Source organism: Oncorhynchus clarkii, chromosome 26 (assembly GCF_045791955.1).
Source record: "Oncorhynchus clarkii lewisi isolate Uvic-CL-2024 chromosome 26, UVic_Ocla_1.0, whole genome shotgun sequence".
NCBI classification, from domain to species: domain Eukaryota; kingdom Metazoa; phylum Chordata; class Actinopteri; order Salmoniformes; family Salmonidae; genus Oncorhynchus; species Oncorhynchus clarkii.
Genome location: NC_092172.1, coordinates 13490230 through 13513426, shown reverse-complemented (window position 1 = coordinate 13513426; position 23197 = coordinate 13490230). Strand labels below are relative to the sequence as shown.

At 43.1% G+C, this 23197-nt stretch overlaps 1 protein-coding gene across 11 annotated transcripts in view; it reads right to left on the bottom strand.

Annotated features, from left to right (window-relative positions):
- Positions 1 to 20063, bottom strand: part of LOC139385186 (tight junction protein ZO-1-like) — a 150305-nt gene extending 130242 nt beyond the window's left edge. For 10 of the 11 annotated variants that reach the window (XM_071130284.1, XM_071130289.1, XM_071130291.1 and 7 more), the window contains exons 1-2: positions 19866 to 20063; positions 10010 to 10313 (exon numbers count right to left, since the gene is read on the bottom strand). In XM_071130284.1, coding sequence (XP_070986385.1) covers positions 10010 to 10313; positions 19866 to 19960 — 399 coding nt within the window. In that variant the 5' untranslated portion in view covers positions 19961 to 20063. The remainder of the gene's footprint in view (positions 1 to 10009; positions 10314 to 19865) is intronic. The other variant, XM_071130290.1, reaches the window with a different exon arrangement.
- Positions 20064 to 23197: the final 3134 nt, after the last annotated feature.

Sequence of the window (23197 nt, the reverse complement as noted above, 5' to 3'; positions counted from 1 at the left end):
TGCAGAATAAAATCATTGCACACAAAGGCCGCTGCAGTTATCAGTCATCTCACTACACTGTGTTTACCAAGGGGCTCTGCCTCTGTTTACTGTACCGCCTAACTATCATACACAGGTGAAGAGTGTGAAAAAAAGTTGCACAACAATGCATTCAACTTAAATTTGTCTTCCGCATTTAACCCAAACCTGCTGAATCAGATAGGTGCGGGGGGCTGCCTTAATTGACGTCTACGTCATCGGCGGCCGGGGAGCGGTGGTTGTTTGGGGTTAAAATGAAGGCTCTTCATGTACAGTACAGACAAGTCAATAACGCTCAATGACAGGTGGAACATTTCTAGACAACCAAAGGTGCTCCTTTGTCCAAAGGTAAGTACTGTATACCTGAAGTCATCAAGTGATCACAAATCTCCCCTCTCAGCTCATTAGTCTTTGGCAGAGTTTGTTTCAGTTCCATGGCATTGTTCTATATAATCGATCCTCTCTGCATCAGACATTGGCAGCTTCTTTGCATTAGAAGACAAATGGGGGAGCCATAGGTTTTCCCTGAATAATTAATAACAGTATTCCCAGGTGAGTTACATCTCCAAACTGCCTCCTTCTTACTGCATTCACCTTCTGGAGGCTCCAGTGCTAAAGGACCTTTTTTTCTCCTCAGCTAACATTTACAAAAATAACTGGAACGGCAAGAAAAACACTGCATTACGGAGTAGATCATTTTCTTAATCTATTATTCATGTTTTTGACTCCCGTTTATAGACCGTTCATAGTCCTCGGCTACATGAGGGAGAAAATAATGCTAATGTAGCTACTGCATGTGAAGAAGCTAATGCAATGGCTATGAACTCTTGAGGTGAAATGAAAACTGTCTCATATTATCCTGTGATAGTCCCGAGAAGTAAAACGAGAGGGGATAGTGCCTAGAAGGCAGGGGACGCTATTGAAATATGGGGAGAGAACATGAAGTGATGCCGCGAGGAAGGAGAGATGGAGATACTATTATGAATATCTTCTCTTGAGTGTCTTTGAAGAGTAGCCTGATTGAAGGATGACTCCGCTTTGAATAGGAAACCATATATAATCATTTTGATTCCCTTCCATTCTCTCTATCTCCGATCCCTCAATTCAGGTAGATTCACTAAAAACACATCTGGTACATTCTATAGAAATATCTAATCCAAATTTCACTGGTATATAGAGTGCATTTGGAAAGTATTCAGACTCCTTGATTTTTTCCACATTTTGTTACGTTACAGCCTAATTCTAAAATTGATTTTTTTTACATTACAAAAACGTCAACAATCTACACACAATACCCTATAATGTCAAAGCGAAAACAGGTTTTTAGATTTTTTTCCGCAAATGTATTCTAAATAAAAAAACAAAATACCTTATTTACATAAGTATTCAGGCCCTTTGCTATGAGACTCAAAATTGAACTCAGGTGCATCCTGTTTCTACAACTTGATTGGAATCCACCTGTGGTAAATTCAATTGATTGAAAATGATTTGGAAAGGCACACACCTGTCTATATAAGGTCCCACAGTTGACAGTGCATGTCAGAGCTCTGGGACAGGATTGTGTCAAGGCACAAATCTGGGGAAGGGTACCAAAAACAATTCTGCAGCATTGAAGGTCCCCAAGAGCACAATGGCCTCCATCATTCTTAAATGGAAGAAGTTTGGAACCACCAACACTCTTCCTAGAGTTGGCCGCCCGGCCAAACTGAGCAATCGGGGGAGAAGGGCCTTGGTCAGGGAGGTGACCAAGAACCCGATGGTCACTCTGACAGAGCTCCAGAGTTCCTCTGTGGAGATGGAAGAACTTTCCAGAAGGACAACCATCACTGCAGCACTCCACCAAATCAGGCCTTTTTGGTAGAGTGGCCAGACGGAAGCCACTCCTCAGTGAAAGGCACATTACAGCCTGCTTGGAGGCAGCAAAAGGACTTTCAGAAAATGAGAAACAAGATTCTCCGGTCTGATGAAACCAAGATTGAACTCTTTTGCCTGAATGCCAAGTGTCACGTCTGGAGGAAACCTTGCACCATCCCTACGGTGAAGCATGGTGGTGGCAGCATCATGCTGTGGGGATGTTTTTCAGCGGCAGGGACTGGGAGACTAGTCAGGATCAAGGTAAAGATGAATGGTGCAAAGTGCATAGAGATCCTTGATGAAATCCTGCTCAGGACCTCAGACTGGGGAAACCCTAAGCACACAGCCAAGACAAGAGGAGTGGCTTCGGGACAAGTCTCTGAATGTCCTTGAGTGGCCCAGCCGGAGACCGGACTTGAACCCGATCTAACATCTCTGGAGAGACCTGTAAATAGCTGTGCAGCGACGCTCCCCATCCAAACTGACAGAGCTTGAGAGGATCTGCAGAGAAGAATGGGAGAAACTCCCCAAATACAAGTGTGCCAAGCTTGTAGCGTCATACCCAAGAAGACTCAAGTGAGTAAAGGTGAGTAAAGGGTCTGAATACCAAATTAACTGTTGTCTGTTTCTTTGGCAGCCTTCTTCCCACCTGTGTTTGTGGGTAATTATTTGTTTTCTGTGAGTGTTTGTGTGCACCACGGTTGCGTCACGGTCGGTTTCTGTTGACCTGTTTTTTGTGAAGGTTTCACTTCGATTAAAGATGTGGAATTACATGCACGCTGCGCCTTGACTCATTTATGACAGGGAGTTTGAAGACGGTGAACGTGACAGTGTGTGTGTGCACCCGTACATGTGTGTCTGTGTAAGTGATATCACGATACCAGAATTTTTACTTCGATACTGAGACCAGGTTTAGTATCACAATACTCGATACCATCACGATACTTGAAACCAAAATGATACCACAGCAAAAAAAGAAGCCGTATTAGTCAAAATCACAGAATGGCACTTGATCCAGACAGATCTTTTGAGTTCAATATCATTACATCTGAAATGTTTATCAATTAAACAATCATACAATCAATTAGACTTAGTTTTTTAGCAATCTAACTACATAACAACATAATGGTAATCATTTATTTGAATGGTAAATCTATCGATAATATGGGTAACTCAAGATGTAGCCTAGGTCTATTCACAATTCAGGTAAATGCATATTTAACAGTGCTATTAATGCTGTAATTTCATATAGGCCTACAGTTTTAATGGCTGGAGTTCATTTTGACTTGATTGGTGGGTGTGCAATTTTGTTTAATCTATCAGGCTTAAAGAGTGTTTTACAGTCTGGGTGACAGGGTGCATGTTCTCCAGAGCCTCAATGGCCTTCCTGTTATACCCTGCAAGCCAGGCCCTAGGAAGGTTTCCTGTTCTTCAGTCATAAACACAATACAAGGCCTTTATGTCCTGGTGATTGTATGGCTCCACTGAACACAATTTTGAGGTTTCCTTGGCTAGCGATGGGACACCCTTACATTGAAGAAGTGTGTAAAAGGAATACCCACAGGGAACCATTTAAACCACATAACTAACTCTCTATCTCCCTTTTTGTATTCCCTCCCAGGGGTCATATGCTCCTCAAATCGGAGGGGAATGATTCAGATGTTACATGTAATTCAGAGGAAATATCTATTGCTCAAGCTGGAGGAGGAGGTTTTAGCCCAAGGCCTAGCCTGGCTGTCATCTATGCTGGCAGTCAGTGTTCTTCACTGAAAGATTTGGAGCATCATATCACTATCACAAATGAGATTGAAAGAGAGAGGTAAATGTCAGAGAACCGAGAAAGAGAGAAAAAACAACAACAGTTCATTCAGTATTCAGACCTTTTACTCACCTTTACTCACTTGAGTCTTCTTGGGTATGAGTCTACAAGCTTGGCACACTTGTATTTGGGGAGTTTCTCCTATTCTTCTCTGCAGATCCTCTCAAGCTCTGTCAGTTTGGATGTATTGTGTGTGCATGTATTAAATGACTGATCTTGTTTTGGCTGATTTCACGAGGCTATAGATGAAAAACAATATGTTTACCTTCCATTTTGGACTTAGAAGAAGCAATCTCTTTAAGACCCATGATGTCATTCACACACAGAGTCTGTTCAAGGCTCGAGCAAAGATAATCTTGACTGGGAGAGACATGAGGTGGGGGAAGACGAAGTGAATGAATACAGTTTTTGGTGACAATCAGCTTAGTTATCAGCAATATTTTGCGTTATGGTTTGCATATTATCACAAACAAGGTACTCTAGTGAATTGACATTGGCTTCATCTGTAAGCAAGCAAGGAAATGTAGCCTACAAAGATCTTCTTGCATTGTAGTGTTCTAGCATGTACTGGACATTGTTTTGGGAAAAGTTCTGCCGTGTCACATTATTCAAGTGTGTTAACTTCAATACAGAATAAGTGGTGATACAGCCCAGAATCCCAGTGAGTTCAGTGGTTCTTCTTGGCAGGCTAGAGCTAGCAATGAGGAAGTTGACCAGGCACGGGGCTCTCGCGCTATGGTGACATCGGCTGCGCTGATAGACAGACTTGATACACTCTCAATCAGTAGACGACGTGAGACACGTCTGATAGAAGTACCGAAAAACTAAAAGCATTGTAACACTCACTAAACCCTAAACCTCAACTAAATCTTGTAATAAATAATGTGGAAATTGAGCAAGTTGAGATGCCGAAACTGCTTGGAGTAACCCTATATTGTAAACTGTCATGGTCAAAACATGTTTTTATTTTACCTTTATTTAACTAGGCAAGTCAGTTAAGAACATGTCAATCTCCTAGGAACATGCATGTCAATCTCTCCTGGCTGAAAGTGGAGGAGAGATTGACTTGATCACTACTTTTATTTATAAAAGGTATTGACATGTTGAATGCACCGACTGGCACACAGCTACAAACTACTGGCACACAGCTTGGACGCCCATGCATACCCCACAACAGGTCTCTTCACAATCCCCAAGTCCAGAACAGACTATGGGAGGCACACATTACTACATAGAGCCATGACTACATGGAACTCTATTCCACATCATGTAACTGACGCAAGCAGTAAAATTTGATTTAAAAAAACAGATTAAAAAACACCTTATGGAACAGCGGGAACTGTGAAGCAACACAAACATAGGCACACACACACACACACGATAACATACGCACTATGCATACACATGGATTTAGTACTGTAGATATGTGGTAGTGGTGGAGTAGAGGCCTGAGGACACACCGTATGTTGTGACATCTGTGAATGTATTGTAATGTTTTAAAAATTGCATAAACTGCCTTAATTTAGCTGGAACCCAAGAAGAGTGCAGCTAATGGGGATCCATAATAACTACAAATGGAGGTTGGATAAGAAGTATGGGTCTGGAAAGTTACTAAGTGAGGGAAAAGGCAATCACTTGGCTGCGGTCACTGATTGGATAGCTGTAGATTAGTGAGGAATGGGGGGCGAGGTCAGGTCAGATGAAGGGAGAAGGAACAGTTCTATTACACACATCACTTAACTTCCTACCTAGCAACAAAGATGTATTGGCTGTCTAAATGTACAAGGAGGAGGCTCAGCCTAATAGGAGAGTATAAATACTTGTGCTGGTGGAATCAGGTCTTTGTCTTTTCAGCTGTTTGCCTCATTGGGTGAATAAACTTGGTTTGAGCTTTCACTAGTTGCCCGTTATGTTCTGACAAACAGAGTGAAAAACTAACAGTACGTGTGTGAATGTGTATCCAGTCAGGATAGCCATGCTGCTCTGTGCCACCTAGACCAACAGCTGGTCCATTACTGCCACCTCCAGCTCAACCACATCAATAATGGATTAACTTCTGTAAAATGCAAATGGTGCTTTTTCTAAATGTAGTCATAATGAGTCCCTCTCATGCCCAGACGACAGGCCGGCTGCTGTGTAGGTGGCGAATAATGAGCCCCTACCCAGACACATGAGGACAGGCCGGCTGCTGTGGAGGTGCCAAATTATGAGCCCTTACCAAAATACATGATCTCCCAATTACATCCTCATCAAAAACACAAAATAAACAGATACAGCTGTTAGTTTAGGCTCCTCTTCCACTGGGTAATGTCTGAGTCTGCGTTTGTATCAAGGGGATTCTAGTGAGGGTGGCGCAGTAAACACAAGATGTGTCATGACAGGTGTTACATCTAAAGGAAGTGCAAATCTGTGTGTATTTATGTAAGGTGAATGTTACAAAATGTTGGCTATGTAAGAGAGCTGGCTGTTTTAATGCATGAAATGTCCTGTGTGTTCCAGTGGCCCTAAAAAGCAGCATTATTGTGCATTAGTGGCAAGTTGGCATGCTCTCACTTCATAAACCGGTGGTTGCTTTTCCGACACCCTTCCCCCTCTCCCCATTCAGAGCAATTCATATGAGATGACCAGAGAGGAGAAACCAACTGCCAGCCAAGCCAAGCTGCTCTCAGCTACTGCAGATTCCCAGGGTTGTCATGGTTTTTAGAGCTTGATTCAAGCAGCTTACTATTTATCAGATTACTCTTTTTAGAAGAATAAATCACTCACTCAGTCAGTCAGGGACATATGGAATGCTTGGGGTTTCACAGAACTCAATGGTAAACTGACAGAAGTCACATATTGCATAACTGAAGGTGTTCTGGCAGAGTGTTTGTGTCTGTGTCTGTGTGTGTGTGTGTGTGTCTGTGTGTGTGTGTGTGTGTCGCTGAGAATGATTAACAAGGCTGCATTGCACTGCTTCCCTTTCCGTACAAGATTTCTAATATAACTGGTGTGCCATCTCTGAGAGGGGCCACATAATAACAATATACAGTGCCTTCAGAAAGTATGCACACCCCTTGACTTATTCCACATGTTGTTACAGCCTGAATTCAAAATTGATTTAATTTTTTTTTTCACACCCATCTACACACAATGCCCCATAATGCCTTATTAAAAAATTGCTAGACATCAAGTCTTTCCATAGATTTTCATGCCAATTTAAGTCAACACTGTAACTAGGCCACTCAGGAACGTTCAATGTCGTCTTGGTAAGCAAATCCAGTGTATATTTGGCCTTGTGTTTTAAGTTATTAACCTGCTGAAAGGTGAATTTGTCTCCCAGTGTCTGTTGGAAAGCAGACTGAACCAAGTTTCTCTCTAGGATTTTGCCTGTGCTTAGCTCTATTCTGTTAATTTTTTATCCTCAAAAACTGCCTAGTCCTTACGGAAGACAAGCATACCCATAACATGATGCAGCCACCACTGTGCTTGAAAATCTGAAGAGTGGTACTAAGTGATGTGTTGTGTTGGATTTGCCCCAAACAACATAATGCTTTGTATTCAAGACATAATGTTAATTTCTTTGCCATATGTTTTGCAGTTTTACTTTAGTGCCTTGTTGCAAACAGGATGCATGTTTTGGAATATGTTTTATTCTGTACAGGCTTCCTTCTTTTCACTCTGTCATTTAGGTTAGTATTGTGGAGTAACTACAATGTTGTTCATCCATCCTCAGTTTTCTCCAATATCAGCCATTAAACTCGAACTCTTTTAAAATCACCATTAGCCTCATGGTGAAATCCCGGAGCGGTTTCCTTCCTCTCCGGCAACTGAGTTAGGAAGGACGCCTGTATCTTTGTAGTGACTGGAAGTATTGATACACCATCCAAAGTGTAATTAATAACGTCACCATGCTCAAAGGGATATTTAATCCATTCTAGATTCAGGCTGTAACACAACAAAATGTGGAAAAAGTCAAGGGGTGTGAATAATTTCTGAAGGCACTGTACTTACAGACTATCACTGAGTAAGTGGGAGGCTTCCAATTGTCAGTGATATATACAGTGCCTTGCGAAAGTATTCGGCCCCCTTGAACTTTGCGACCTTTTGCCACATTTCAGGCTTCAAACATAAAGATATAAAACTATATTTTTTTGTGAAGAATCAACAACAAGTGGGACACAATCATGAAGTGGAACGACATTTATTGGATATTTCAAACTTTTTTAACAAATCAAAAACTGAAAAATTGGGCGTGCAAAATTATTCAGCCCCCTTAAGTTAATACTTTGTAGCGCCACCTTTTGCTGCGATTACAGCTGTAAGTCGCTTGGGGTATGTCTCTATCAGTTTTGCACATCGAGAGACTGAATTTTTTTCCCATTCCTCCTTGCAAAACAGCTCGAGCTCAGTGAGGTTGGATGGAGAGCATTTGTGAACAGCAGTTTTCAGTTCTTTCCACAGATTATCGATTGGATTCAGGTCTGGACTTTGACTTGGCCATTCTAACACTTGGATATGTTTATTTTTGAACCATTCCATTGTAGATTTTGCTTTATGCTTTGGATCATTGTCTTGTTGGAAGACAAATCTCCGTCCCAGTCTCAGGTCTTTTGCAGACTCCATCAGGTTTTCTTCCAGAATGGTCCTGTATTTGGCTCCATCCATCTTCCCATCAATTTTAACCATCTTCCCTGACCCTGCTGAAGAAAAGCAGGCCCAAACCATGATGCTGCCACCACCATGTTTGACAGTGGGATGGTGTGTTCAGCTGTGTTGCTTTTACGCCAAACATAACGTTTTGCATTGTTGCCAAAAAGTTCAATTTTGGTTTCATCTGACCAGAGCACCTTCTTCCACATGTTTGGTGTGTCTCCCAGGTGGCTTGTGGCAAACTTTAAACAACACTTTTTAAGGATATCTTTAAGAAATTGCTTTCTTCTTGCCACTCTTCCATAAAGGCCAGATTTGTGCAATATACAACTGATTGTTGTCCTATGGACAGAGTCTCCCACCTCAGCTGTAGATCTCTACAGTTCATCCAGAGTGATCATGGGCCTCTTGGCTGCATCTCTGATCAGTCTTCTCCTTGTATGAGCTGAAAGTTTAGAGGGACGGCCAGGTCTTGGTAGATTTGCAGTGGTCTTATACTCCTTCCATTTCAATATTATCGCTTGCACAGTGCTCCTTGGGATGTTTAAAGCTTGGGAAATCTTTTTGTATCCAAATCCGGCTTTAAACTTCTTCACAACAGTATCTCGGACCTGCCTGGTGTGTTCCTTGTTCTTCATGATGCTCTCTGCGCTTTTAACGGACCTCTGAGACTATCACAGTGCAGGTGCATTTATACGGAGACTTGATTACACGCAGGTGGATTGTATTTATCATCATTAGTCATTTAGGTCAACATTGGATCATTCAGAGATCCTCACTGAACTTCTGGAGAGAGTTTGCTGCACTGAAAGTAAAGGGGCTGAATAATTTTGCACGCCCAATTTTTCAGTTTTTGATTTGTTAAAAAAGTTTGAAATATCCAATAAATGTCGTTCCACTTCATGATTGTGTCCCACTTGTTGTTGATTCTTCACAAAAAAATACAGTTTTATATCTTTATGTTTGAAGCCTGAAATGTGGCAAGGTCGCAAAGTTCAAGGGGGCCGAATACTTTCGCAAGGCACTGTATGTCTATAGTAGAGCTTATAGAAATCAGTTCAGCCTGTATCGGTTCAAATAGCAATTGCTTTTCATGTATGAGGACAGAGATCAAAGCTTTGCTTTACACCACACTCCATTAGAAAACCTCCCTAAGGGAACCAAATAATGCAGCCAGGTGGTTGTATCTTTCCTAACAGTTAAAAGGTAGTAGGCCCTATTTACAAATATTTTAAAAAGGGGTAAAATATCAACTTAATTTGCTGATTGTGAAGAATGTACTATTTGTCCCCAGATAACCATGAAGTTACGTGACAATATTCTTGATTTAGTTTAATAACATACCCCTATGAATATTCACTTGTACGCGCTTATTTGAACTTACGTGTAGGCACTTACATGAACTGAAAAGCCCATTTGTACAGTAAAGACAGTCATCAGGTTTGACATTTTGGCAGGGAAAGATAAAAAACATTTCCCTTTTAAATTGTCTCTTCAGTACCTTTGGTAATAGTTAAAGAGTTTGGTTAGATTCATGACCAACTGCAGGGGGTTTAGAGAATAGCATTTAAGCAGCATTACGATAATTTATATTATCCATGAGTTTTAGGGTGACACATTATCCATGTCCTCAGTTAACTATAATTAGAAAGCAAACACACACATTTCAGCCCATTTAGAACTTACATTGGAGTCGAGCAGGTCTATGCTGTCCAGGCTCTTGCTGCGGTGAATACGGCCCTTGATCCTGCGGAGGGAGGGCTTGCCCTGGGTCATGGGGAGCGAGAGTGTGGAGGTGGCAAACATTACACTGCATCCTCCTATAGCACCAGAACCACACATAGCACCTGCACGAGCAGCGGCACGAGCAGCTGCAGCATCTTCTGCAGCTGCTTCTGCTGAATCCTGAGCTTCCGTAATGGCAGCGGACGAAGCCGCGGTGCCTATCCCCGTGGCACCTATCCCTGACAATCCATCTGTGGGAGTCACCCTGGAACACAGAGGGAGACAGAGGGACAGAGACACCACATTAGTGTTCACATACAATACGTACATACTACACCACCAAAATGGATGGACAAAGCTAGCAGCATTGAGACACCGCTGAATACAGAATAGATCACTACATTTTCTCCCTTTTTTCTTCATTTCTTTAATGGACACTTTTATTTATTTTTACCTTTATTTAACTAGGCAAGTCAGTTAAGAACAAATTCTTATTTTCAATGACGGCCTAGGAACAGTGGGTTAACTGCCTGTTCAGGGGCAGAACGACAGATTTGTACCTTGTCAGCTCGGGGGTTTGAACTTGCAACCTTCCGGTTACTAGTCCAACGCTCTAACCACTAGGCTACCCTGCTTTTCCCAGTTGGGTTGAGTAGCATTCAAGGCAAGGGTGCATAATTGGGTGTAATGTCATGTGACCCCTGGGGGACTGAGGTATGGAGCATCCTTCCTACTCCTCCATTATTCAGCCAGAGCTAGGCTCTACCATGCACCGCCACACTCTCCCTCTGAAGAGAACCGCTAGCTGAACAGAACTACACTCATCCCCCCACAGACCCCCAGCCTGCGGGAATCCAGATGTTGGAGAGGATCGGGGCTTCTGGAGGCTGTTCTGTCACAGCGGATAATTTATGCGGCTGCTGCTGCTTGGGGGAAAACTATAACCTTTATACTCATATCCGGTCCCACTGTCAAACAGCCTAAAACTTCTATAGCCCTCTGAGTTTAGGAATCAAACAGGCGATGTGAAAGCTGTGAGGAGGCGAGAGAGGAAGTGGTATAACTCTGTGTCAAAGATTGTAGGGAAATCATGATTAAGCTCCTAAAGGTTTGTAATTGGCTCTGTAAACATGATTTGAAATGGCTCCAACTACAGCTGCAGCAGCACTAGAGCTCTGGGTATAGAGTGATTTAGTGACATTACTGCAATACAATAGTGCTGACTACCTAGCCCTCCCTTCTGCAAGCTGATTACTTATTCAAGTAATGTCACGGCATGTATGGTAAGCACTTTCGACCTGCAGAAATTTAGACCTCAGGGCTGCACCGATACACATCTCCTTTGCTTTTGTGAGCAGTAAATGGTATGGATCGTGAAATGGGTCTATTGAGAGGTGATTCTATAAAGACAACAAAACAGGGTCGAATCTTCTGCTGTTACCGTTTATTCACAACGCAACAAAGCTCCTCACAAGAAGAAACATGCTTTACTTTGAATTCAAAGAAAAACGATGAGCATCAAACAGAGCATAAGACCAATGCTGCATGTCTATAAGTGCCTTGTGTATGTTGGTACCACTGACTGTGTCTCAACAGATTCAGAAGAGATGCAAGATAAGAGAGAATAGCACAGAGGCCTGTTTTATCTCTGTTGATTTGTGATAGGGCCATACACATGCTGATGTATTCACGGGCACTGAAGTTACTGGCTCCCGAAACCAAAAACCTCTAGGACAAGCCTGGGGACTGCCTCCCCTCAGTGCCCTGCCTGACATCACATTCCCTGCTCTGGCCCCGTGATGATGGCTGATGGGCAGCAGCCCTGATGTAGAGGCTGGAAGCTGCCTGGGCTTCTCTCCCATGACCTTTTCACTCCCCCGCTACTGACCATCCCAGCCCACGCACACCAGGGATTTACTCTCAAAGCTACCAGAGTGCTCACTCACTCACTCACACACACTCACTCACTCACTCACTCACACACACTGCATTCAATATGGAGGAGCATCTGACAACCACAATCCCAGAGTCTTACTGTACATAGCAGCTGTGAAGAGGGGACTCCATTCATACAGCCGAGTGGCAGCTTAGAAAGTCCTGTGGGGTTCTGGAGTAGATTTCTAAGAATGAAAGACTTGCATTCAGATGGATGGTATGGCACTGTAGCTGTGCTCTCTCTGCTCTGATACAGGCTATGGATGGAGCACTGATCATGGTACAGTACCTCTGGGTCAACTGGCCCATGCAGAGGGACCATGCAGAAGCTCTATGTGGTACACTCTACTAACCCATCTACATGAAACTAAAGCACACAGAAGAGTCCTTGTGAGAGTGAATACTTTGGAATCTTTGCGTTCCAACGAAACAGAAATAAACTTGCTGCATGTGCAAATATGGACTGCTTTCCTTGCCATTGTGGAGTAATGCAGCAAGATTTTGAGCAGCTTAGACTCAAACACTGTTTGTCCAATCCCTTGTGTACCCTTACAACAAACAAGGCCTCAACTCTAAGAAAAATAAATATTTAAAAAAAAGAATGTAAGCAGTAACTTGCGAGAGGTGAAGTTTATGAATATTACATGAAGATTTGTCCAGCAACAGAGAATCTGAAGAGGACTGAAGAGGTCATCACAGCATTTTACAGACAACCTCAGCGTGGTTCTTGATCCACACGTCTTATACAAGCCTGGTCTCATAGACTAGACGTAACATAGTAAATGTAAATCCTAGACACTCAAGTTAGCATGATATGTTATGGTTACATAAGACAGACGAAAGTAGGGTGGTTGGTCCGGGTGGATTGGTGGGCGTATAACGCGAACGTCTAGCAACCCAATGGTTGCGACTTACTAATTTTTAGCTACTTTGCATCTACTTAGCATGTTAGCTAACCCTTCCCCTAACCATGACCCTTTTAGCTAACCCTTTAGCCTAACTCCTAAACTTAACCCTAACCCCTTGCCTAACTAACATTAGCCAGCTAGCTAATGTTTGCCACCTAGCTATAATTTGTAACATATCATACGTTTTGGAAATTCAAAATATATATTTGCGAATTGTAATTTGTAACATATGGAGTGTCTCGGATTTCCAAACAGAATAATACGGAATGCTTTGAGACAAGGTTGCTTTTACTGGGTAGTGAATACATAACATTACGACATCCTGGAGCTTTCGCCCCTAAACATCTATTATGGATAGTCTCTGATTCAGCATTGACACATTTTAAAAGACATGGATAGAGTTATGTCATCACCGCAATAGCGCTAATGGTTTTGAAAAGCGGCAGTTTAAGTCCACTGTCCTCACCATGCGGTTCACATCATACCCAGCATGTCCATTCACTCAAATAGGACAGTAGGTATTTTGGAAGCACTGGTACATTAGTAGTGATAATAATGATGACCTATACATCTTTGATGTCAGATACACATTTTAAGATAATCAGTGTCGACAAGGTGAACTAATTATCAAAAACAATATGGATGATTAGATTTGACATGATTCGGTAAGTGGACCGATTAGAAAAGCTAAATGACTATTTTACATCATCAACATGGCCTATCTGGGTAGTCAGTGAAAAGTGATACCTGACAGCAGTGCTATAAGTCCTTGACCTTGGAACACAGGAAGTAAAACAAATGTGCTGTGGGGCTGAATGGTACAGAGCAACACAGCATCACATCTAGCAAACTGACTGATACATACACCATACAGCACAAGTGTCAAACTCATTCCAAGGAGGGCCGAGTGTCTGCGGGTTTTCGCTCCTCCCTTGTACTTGATTGATGAATTAAGGTCACTAATTAGTAAGGAACTAGTGCTTAAAGATGCACTATGCAGAAATTGCTCCGCCATTTCCTGGTTGCTAAAATTCGAATAGTTCGCCTAATTTCAGTTTATGTGACAAAACAAGCAAGTATAGTGTAGAGAATCATTGTTCCATCTAAACCACATAACCACATAACCAAGAATATTGCATTATCAGCTGTTTGAAGCTGGTGTACAAAACCAAAAGTAAAAGACACAAAAGCTAAACTTACGAACAGGAAGCATAGAAATAGCACACACATAACACATCTACAGCTTTTTAAACTTGCTTTCAATGACAATGACATATCTATAACTCACATTTCTATGTGAATTTGGTTGGTTCGCCCCAAAAAGTGACATATTGCAACTTTAAGCAAGGGAAGCATAGAAATAGCGCACATAGAACATATCTATCTACCTCTTCTTAGACATGCTTGCAATGAGAATGACAGATTTATAACACACATTTCTATGAGAATTTGGTCGGTTCGCATAAAAAGTTACATATTGCAGCTTCAATTGAAAGGAAAAAACAAAAATGCGCAGACACTCAGCCCTCCGTGGATCGAGTTTGACACCCCTGCCCTACAGTAACTACCTTAAGCTACTGGGTCCAGACTAGCTCCATGGTTCAGCTGTGGGATGAGTAGACTTCATTTAATCAGGTCTTATGTCACCTTCCGTTGACCTTCATATGAGAAAGTCATTGCTGTTGAAATTGTTCTCAGCTGTCTCGAAAAACACATTCAAAAGAGACTGGATTGTAGCTACACAGATCATAAACATGAAAGCAACAAACGCATGTCTCTATTTTCTGTGCTCTATATATAAAATATTCAACTATCAACTCCCTGTTCAGAGTCTATGCATGGAGTGTCAGAAAGTTTGGGCTTTGTAGGACTTGAGCATATAGCTCCATAATCAAAGCACAATAGTTCTGTTGGACTTTATTTATGCTATTCAACCTTGAATTTTTGTAGTTATTTCTTTAACCTTGATTTAACTAGGCAAATCAGTTGAGAACAATTTCTTATTTACAATGACGGCTTACCCTGACCAAACCCTAACCTGGACAACGCTGGGCCAATTGTGCGCCGCCCTATGGGATTCCCAATCACGGCCGGTTATGATACAGCCTGGAATCGAATCAGGTTCTGTAGTGACGCCTCTAGCACTGTGATGCAGTGCCTTAGACCGCTGCGCCACTCGGGAGACCCAATGCTTAAGAGTTACGATCAAAGCTAGCTTGCTGTATAGCCATTGTGTCTATATCCAATGGGAAAGGACTATGGCCTTCAGCATTACAATGTTCAAGTACCTCTGAAGTATTTAGTTATGACCGTTCCTCACACAGCGTGCACCCTGCAGAACAATCGTCTGCACTTAACCGAGGCAACAAAGGCCAGAGAATGAGTCTGATACCTCTGTCTCAGGCTTTTCTGTTGGAGGAGGAAGAAAGAACACAGGAGACACATCAATAACTGTATCTGGGCCATTACAGAAACTCACTGCACTGAGAAGGCCTATGTTTCATCCTGTGAGCCTGAGAGGGAGTGAGAGGGACTGAGAGAGACTGAGAGGGATTGAGAGGGACTGAGAGGGATTCAGAGGGACTGAGAGGGATTCAGAGAGACTGAGAGGGACTGAGAGGGACTGAGAGCGACTGAGAGGGATTGAGAGGGACTGAGAGGGATTCAGAGGGACTGAGAGGGATTCAGAGAGACTGAGAGAGACTGAGAGGGCCTGAGAGAGACTGAGAGGGCCTGAGAGAGACTGAGAGGGCCTGAGAGAGACTGAGAGGGCCTGAGAGGGCCTCAGAGGGACTGAAGGACAGTACGGTCAGCACGTGGTCTACTATAGACTCTCCTGGCTAAGCCTGGCCGGACCTAACATCCCCTGAGCTCCACCACTACAACACATTACTCATCCACTACAGGCTTCATCCCTCCTGGAGCGTGGGATGACTAGAGAGGCATTTTGCTGCATCCCATTTGCATCCCTGAGATTAACAATGTCGTGATGCGTAAAAAAAAAGGGCCAAAACAAAGCAAAGCATATTAAACCAAGTGGACATCCTTGGATAACATAATTGGGGAGAAAAAAACATGGGCGTTATTTAAACTCATGAGGTGACCAGGAGAAAGTACGCAAGGCAGGTGGGATCAGAGGGATCGCCACCCTGATTAGGTAGGCTAGACAGATGGATAGACAGATTAGGCATTTAGACCTGCATCTAACATGACAGGCCAACGGTCACATCCGAACACTGTGGTGACCCCTGTGGAGAGGCACATAAAGACCCACCATCAACACAGCACACTGCAGCCACACGCCTCATCTTTCCTGATCACTTCTCCACGTGCAGTAGATCCTCCTTATTAGAGAGGGTGAAACACTTACAATGAAAGCACAGCTTGGCGTTTTGTCTGGTAATGGAGTGTAAAGTGTATTAACCCAAGTCCAGGTTGACACTAGGCTCTGACTAACCGTGTGTACATGTAATGTAAGGGTAATAATTGAACAGTAGGGCAGGAACATCTGCTCAGCATCTGGGTGATGGGGGATCTGTCCATGGACTGCACTGAGGTGAGGACGAAGCCTTCCCTAACCCTAACCGGCAAGGTGAGAGCCACAGGGCATCTCACTGAGGTGAGGACGAAGCCTTCCCTAACCCTAACCGGCAAGGTGAGAGCCGCAGGGCATCTCACTGAGGTGAGGACGAAGCCTTCCCTAACCCTAACCGGCAAGGTGAGAGCCGCAGGGCATCTCACTGAGGTGAGGACGAAGCCTTCCCTAACCCTAACCGGCAAGGTGAGAGCCGCAGGGCATCTCACTGAGTGTGAGCTAACTCCAGTTCGGTTTCTTTCTCTTTTCTTACTAGAAAGAAACAGAAAAAGTAGGGTAGTTGAGTCACCTTGTCATACTTCCTAGACTAAAAGAGAAATATAAAAAGCCCAGTCTAGAGGACATTACCAAGTTCATATGAGAAAGGGACATGTGGTTAGCTAGTTTGTCATGTCCTCCGGTGTTTGTGGTCCAGTGACTGATTCCATCTTGTCAGCCTCCTGTGAGTCTTCATGACAGGCATGAGTCATTCTGGCCGGGAGAATCTGTGACTCACAGTTATGCTTCTCCACGTCTGTATCTTCCTGGAGGGGATACATGTCTGATAGGTCTTGTTGTCATTGCTCCTCCAGTCAGGCTTTTTTAGGAGCAATGATCGCAGTTACATTACCATGAGGTCTTGAAGGCCCCGAACACGGGCTCTGTGCTTGCTGAATTAATGCACCGTTCGTTGGTCTCTGTGTGAAGGGAAAACTACTGTTTTTGGGCATCAACTACACAAATTCAGCGAATGTATTAATCTAATTAATATGAGAGAGAGAGAGAGAGAGAGAGAGAGAGAGAGAGAGAGAGAGAGAGAGAGAGAGAGAGAGAGAGAGAGAGAGAGAGAGAGAGAGAGAGAGAGAGAGAGAGAGAGAGAGAGAGAGAGAGAGAGAGAGAGAGAGAGAGAGAGAGAGAGAGAGAGAGAGAGAGAGAGAGAGAGAGAGAGAGAGAGAGAGAGAGAGAGAGAGAGAGAGCTTCCCACCATTGTGTCAAGTTGGCTGGATGTCCTTTGGGTGGTCGACCATTCTTGATACACACGAGAAACTGTTGAGTGTGAAAAACCCAGCAGCGTTGCAGTTCTTGGCAAAAACCACACATACACAATGTCTCAAGGCTTAACATGTGTCCTCCCCTTCATCTAAACTGATTGAAGTGGATTTAACAAGTGACATCATTAAGGGATCATATATTTCACCAAGATTCACCTGGTCAGTCTATGTCATGGAAAGAGCAGGTGTCCTTAATGTTTTGTATACTCAGTGTATAATAACAGCCATCCTCCTATCCTTTTTAATGTGGTCAGTGTTGGCTCCACCGAGAGCACACTACTGTGTATGATAAGCCCACTTACAACCGTCTTAAATGATGCCTGATTCAAATGCCCCCCCCCACCCCCCATGAGGTGAAGGCACTGTATGGGGGTGGGGATAGGGGCAGCCACAAGTCAATAAACCCAATTTAATCTGTTCCCTTTAGTGCCATAAACCAGCTGAGAGGAGATTACAACCATTCTGGCCAATGACTCAATAAAAAACAACAGGAAGTTAGCCTAGCAGGGGCTAGCTGGCTTCTGCTTGGGGCAGTCCATCAGGCAATATCGTAATCTCATTTTAATGGGTATCCCCCTCCCCCCACCATGGGATGGGATGACCCTGAGACCCATCGCACAGCACGGCCTCTCTTAAGGGAGCAGTGTCAAAAAAAGAACCTCAGTGCTTGCTGCTGCTCTCAACACTAGTGACAGCATTCACACAAAGAAAGGAGAAGAGAAAAGAAAACATTCTTCCCACTCCCAATCTGAGGCTTTTTGACTGCTGATCTGGAATCTTCTTCACACACAGAGTTGGAATGTTTTCATAAACATGATTTATTTATCCTGCAGCAGTAAGGGTTTGATTTCATGATAAGGTGGTTACTAAGACACTAAGTAAAAGGGTTTCGGGGAACGACCAAACACAGGTAGTTGACACGGCTTTGTCCTGATCTTACCGTGACTACTGCAGTACAATACAGAACCACTCCACGTTTCCATAGGTTGAACTGAACTAAACCACTGGGGTATAAGGTCAAGTGAACATAGTATGGTGGTCACATCTGGATGGACGAATCGTGTTCTGTGTAATGGACGGATGGTAAATGAGATTATTTGTCAATCTGGTTATCAACAGACCGGTGGGAAGGCTGAGATGTAGACACACACCACAGAGAGCGTGACAGGGGTTCTGATGATTAGATACACCCATCAACAGGAAATCCTTCCAGTGATATAGCTTACCATGCACCAGTAATTCCTACCATGCACCAGTAGTATTGAACAATAACTGATAACAGGAGATTATGTTTCATGCTACATATTTTCATGCTATTCATTTGAATTAGATGCATAGAGCAAAAAATTAAGTTAGCAATAATTATTCAGATTTCACAGGGTGATATTACCATTTCTAACAAGGGTGTAATAATGACATGGTGAGAAAGGAAGTGGACTGTGTGAAAGGCAGATGTACTGGAATTAGAAATGCCACAAAGACAGGGACAAAATCGAGTCCACACAGTATTCATCAGACTAAAATATAATGTATCCGACATATTTTACACATTGTGTCTAGATAACAATGCCTTTATTACTCTGTTTCACCTGGTCTTTCATCTTTTCTGGATCATTCTAGATCATCACAGTTAATGTGTGAATTCTTTCTCTGAGAGGGATGTGCCACCACTAGTTCACCAACAAGACAGAGGCACAGATACAACTGGAATGTAGTGGAATTACCCCCCCCCCCCCCCCCCCCCCCCACCCTCCGCCCAATACAAACATATTAGGGGGAGACACAACCATGTACAGGCAATCTTTCTGCCTGAAAAACTCACAGACAGATTACAACCATGTGCTACTGGCATTCTATCACCCTGCCCAAATAACACAGTGTAGGCACAAATACAACCTAGTAGGCATAACAATCTCAATGCCTGAAACACATACATGACAGATACAACCATGTATCGGCATCGGCTAACAATCCCCCTGCCCAGAGAACACATATACAACCTTACACCGGCATACAACTATATACCGGCATACAATCTTCCTCCCTGCCCACTACCACAGTCATGGCAACAATGAGCACAAAGAGGGAGGCTGAGCTGACTTCCGCAAACAGCTGCTGCTCATCCTAACTAAGCATGTCACAAAGAGAGACTCCCACTCTCCTTGACAACAAAGCTAACAAGATAATTGTGTAGCCGGAGCAGAAGCACACTGGCTGTGTGGTTCCTCTCTCTGTCTTCCTCTCCGCTGTCATTAGGTAAGAGTGATACGGTAGACTGTAGATACACTATGCTATACTCCTCTCCTCAGCATCACCCCGGTTCCCCACACGGTGAAATCCATACTCACCACATCTGTCTCTTAGGAGGGATGCAATTGTCTCTGTTGATGGCAGTCACCCCCATAGCCATCTGCATCACCGTTATGTATTTCTGGTACTTCATTTTGTCCACCACTACTAGGAATCCACACCACAAACCAGTTTATGGAAAACATGTAATTTCTATTCGCTGGCATCCGCCTGCACCGCGTCTTCCTTGTTCAGCATCAGAACGCCATTTCCAGCGCTGAAGGACTGACAGGGAAAACACTCCCCACGGAGCTCAACAAAAGGTACCATGCCGCTGCAACCCATGTCTGCAATGACACTCTAATCTCATTAGTGCTCAAGAATAGATGGCTAATCCATTCAATGTTAGTCAGGACCACAACATTGTTTTGTTGTTCGCCCTAGAGGCACTTTTCTTTGGGAAAAAAAACTCTAGCTAGCGAAACGCTGCAGCGGCACCCAAATGTCCGTGTGTGAGGTAGGAGAGAGTGTGCTGTGCGTGTGTTTAACGAGAGAGAGAGCAGGGGAGAGAGGGAGAGGGAGAGTGGGTGCATGTCGAGAGCTGAGAGGGGTTCTTGTCCAATGAATACATCTCGGCATTTCATTTGGGTGCATGAGATTGTTTTTTTGTTTTCTCAGAGCAAACCTATGGTTCATAATTAAACCCTGCAAGAAGGGGCTGTATAAAAACTTGATTAATGGGCTGATACAGGACTGCTCCCAGACCGGTAGTTTTATACCTACTGAAAGGAAGGGGGAGGGGGAAGAACAGCAGAGAAGAAAGGTGGGAGGGAACAAGATACATTTTTAATACATCCCTTTTCACATATTCTATTATCAACAAGTTGATCACATCAATTATAACATATTTCATTAAACATAAATCATTAAACATTTCTTCCAACCCTATCTATTATATATATATATATATTTACAATGTTATCTTACATTTGCAGGTAACAAGGCAGTAAGTGAAACTGAAAAACAGGGTTTGCTTTATCTGTGCCAGCTGCCTACCTACTGGTCCTTGTTGTTTTAATCTCAATCTTTTTAGTCAGCCAAACCCTGCTCCTACTGAGGTCTGAAGGGCAGTCATCATTATTCTATCACTGGCTTCAGAGTTCAACAACAAGGCTAATTGGGAAAGGGCTCTGAGAGGGGAGAACGCAACATTCATTTGAATACAGAAACGGTTTCTAAGTGCTTTACGAACACAATACTATGTATAGCTTTTATTATTACTGTCCTAAACATACAGTTCTATGTTGTTTTTCTGTCCTGACGCACAACGATGTTAACATCAGGAGGAGTCTCCCTTAACTACAGATCCCTGACTGTCTGGTCCCAGATTACAGATGATTAGGAGTCTAAAAGTGGATTGAGTTAGATTAGCCAGCCTACTGCACACAGATTATTGTATACCATTTCTGTTTCTCATCACACAGAAAAACAAACCATCTCCACAATGAGACAGTTCTTCTCTTTTTCCCTACAGATATATTCACCTCTATTATTCTCTTTTGATACATCCCTGCTCAAGAGTCTTACATAAAAATCTCATAAGAATCAGAGGTCAAACCAAGCAGTCAGCGGTCAAAGGATCCCCGTATCTCTGGAAGGACCGCTATTTTGACATTGATTCAATGTCCAATTCTAAGCAACAGTAAACATGTGTAAATCTTCCGAGACAACAAGAGGTGGAAAACCCTATACAGAACACTAGACTTAAAAGGCCTGTCCCTTTCCGGTCCGACGTGTGTAAAATACTGTTTCTCTCTCTGCAGCTCTGTGATCTCTGAGTTCATGATCCTAGCACTGGGACTGTTTCAGAGCCCCTCGGCCTCCTGGGAAGGACCATTAACCTTTAAAGGTTAAACAAGTCTCTGCGTCATTCATTTGAGCACAGCCACTGAACTGTATACACCAAAACATGACAACAACAGGACTGAATTGTATATACTGCAGTTATGGATATATAATATTCAAACGGCTTGTGAAACTGACGTCAGTGTGGTGCTAACAGTATATCGTCCTCCACTGTCCCTGTCGCCATACTGGACTCAAACAGTGATCCTCTTCTTTTCAAAACATACGCGACCGCACTAATTGACAACATACACGTATTTTGCCACATACTATGCTAACATGCCATGTTGACAAAAGAAGAATAAAACATGCAGTCGCTTATCTAATAATAAATTCAGGGCCAGTGAAAGGCTGCCATTTTGTGTCCTCTGTATGTCTATGGGCTGTATTCTGGGAGTAAACAAAGTGCCTGTCCAATCACATTGAGGGATGGGGCAGGATGGCCTGTGTTTTAAATGGATGGTAAAGGTCTGTGTTTTAAATTGAACATTTGGCCAGGGCACTAGACGTAACAGTTAGTAATCTTTCATTAAGCGCTAAGGGATTCTTAATGACTAAGCTGAGCCAAAATCTCCTCTACCTCTTCATAAAGCATGTCATTGCAGAGGAACATCACTGCCCATCAGCCTGGCTGGGAGGGGGAGAAGGGGTCTGATATCAGATGCCAATATGGATAGGCTATTGTGCAGAAAATATTCCTTCAATGGGATAAATGTAACATGGACTACATTAGGCCTACATACAAACGGGCAAACATCAAATAAAATACAATTATATTTGGCACATACAACAGGTGTGGGTAGACCTTACAGTGAAAAGCTTACTCACAAGCCATTAACCAAAAATGCAGTTTTAAGAAAAATAAGTGTTAAAAAGTATTTACTAAAATAAACTGAATAAATAAATAAATAACTAAATAAATATAAAAATAACAAATAATTAAAAAGCAACAATAAAATAAGTAGTGAGGCTATATACAAGGGTTACCGGTACAGAGTCAATGTGCGGGGGCACAGGTTAGTCGAGGTAATTGAGGTAATATGTACATGTACGTAGAGTTAAAGTGACTATGCATAGATAATAAACAGAGAGTAGCAGCAGTAGAAAAAAAAGGGGGGGGGGGGGGGCAACGCAAGTAGTCCAGGTAACCATTTGATTAGCTGTTCAGCAGTCTTAAGGCTTCGGAGTAGAAGCTGTTAAGGAGCCTTTAGGACCTAGACTTGACGGTCCGGTACCGCTTGCCATGCAGTAGCCGAGAGAACAGTCTATGGCTAGGAAGGCTGGAGTCTTTGGCAATTTTTAGGGCTGGGCCGTACTGTGCCGTACGCACCACCCTCTGTAGCGCCTTGCGGTCGGAGGCCGAGCAGTTGACATACCAGGCGGTGATACAACCAGATGCTCTCGATGGTGCAGCTGTATAACTTTTTGAGGATCTGAGGACCCATGCCAAATCTTTTCAGTCTCTTGAGGGGGAATAGGAGTTGTC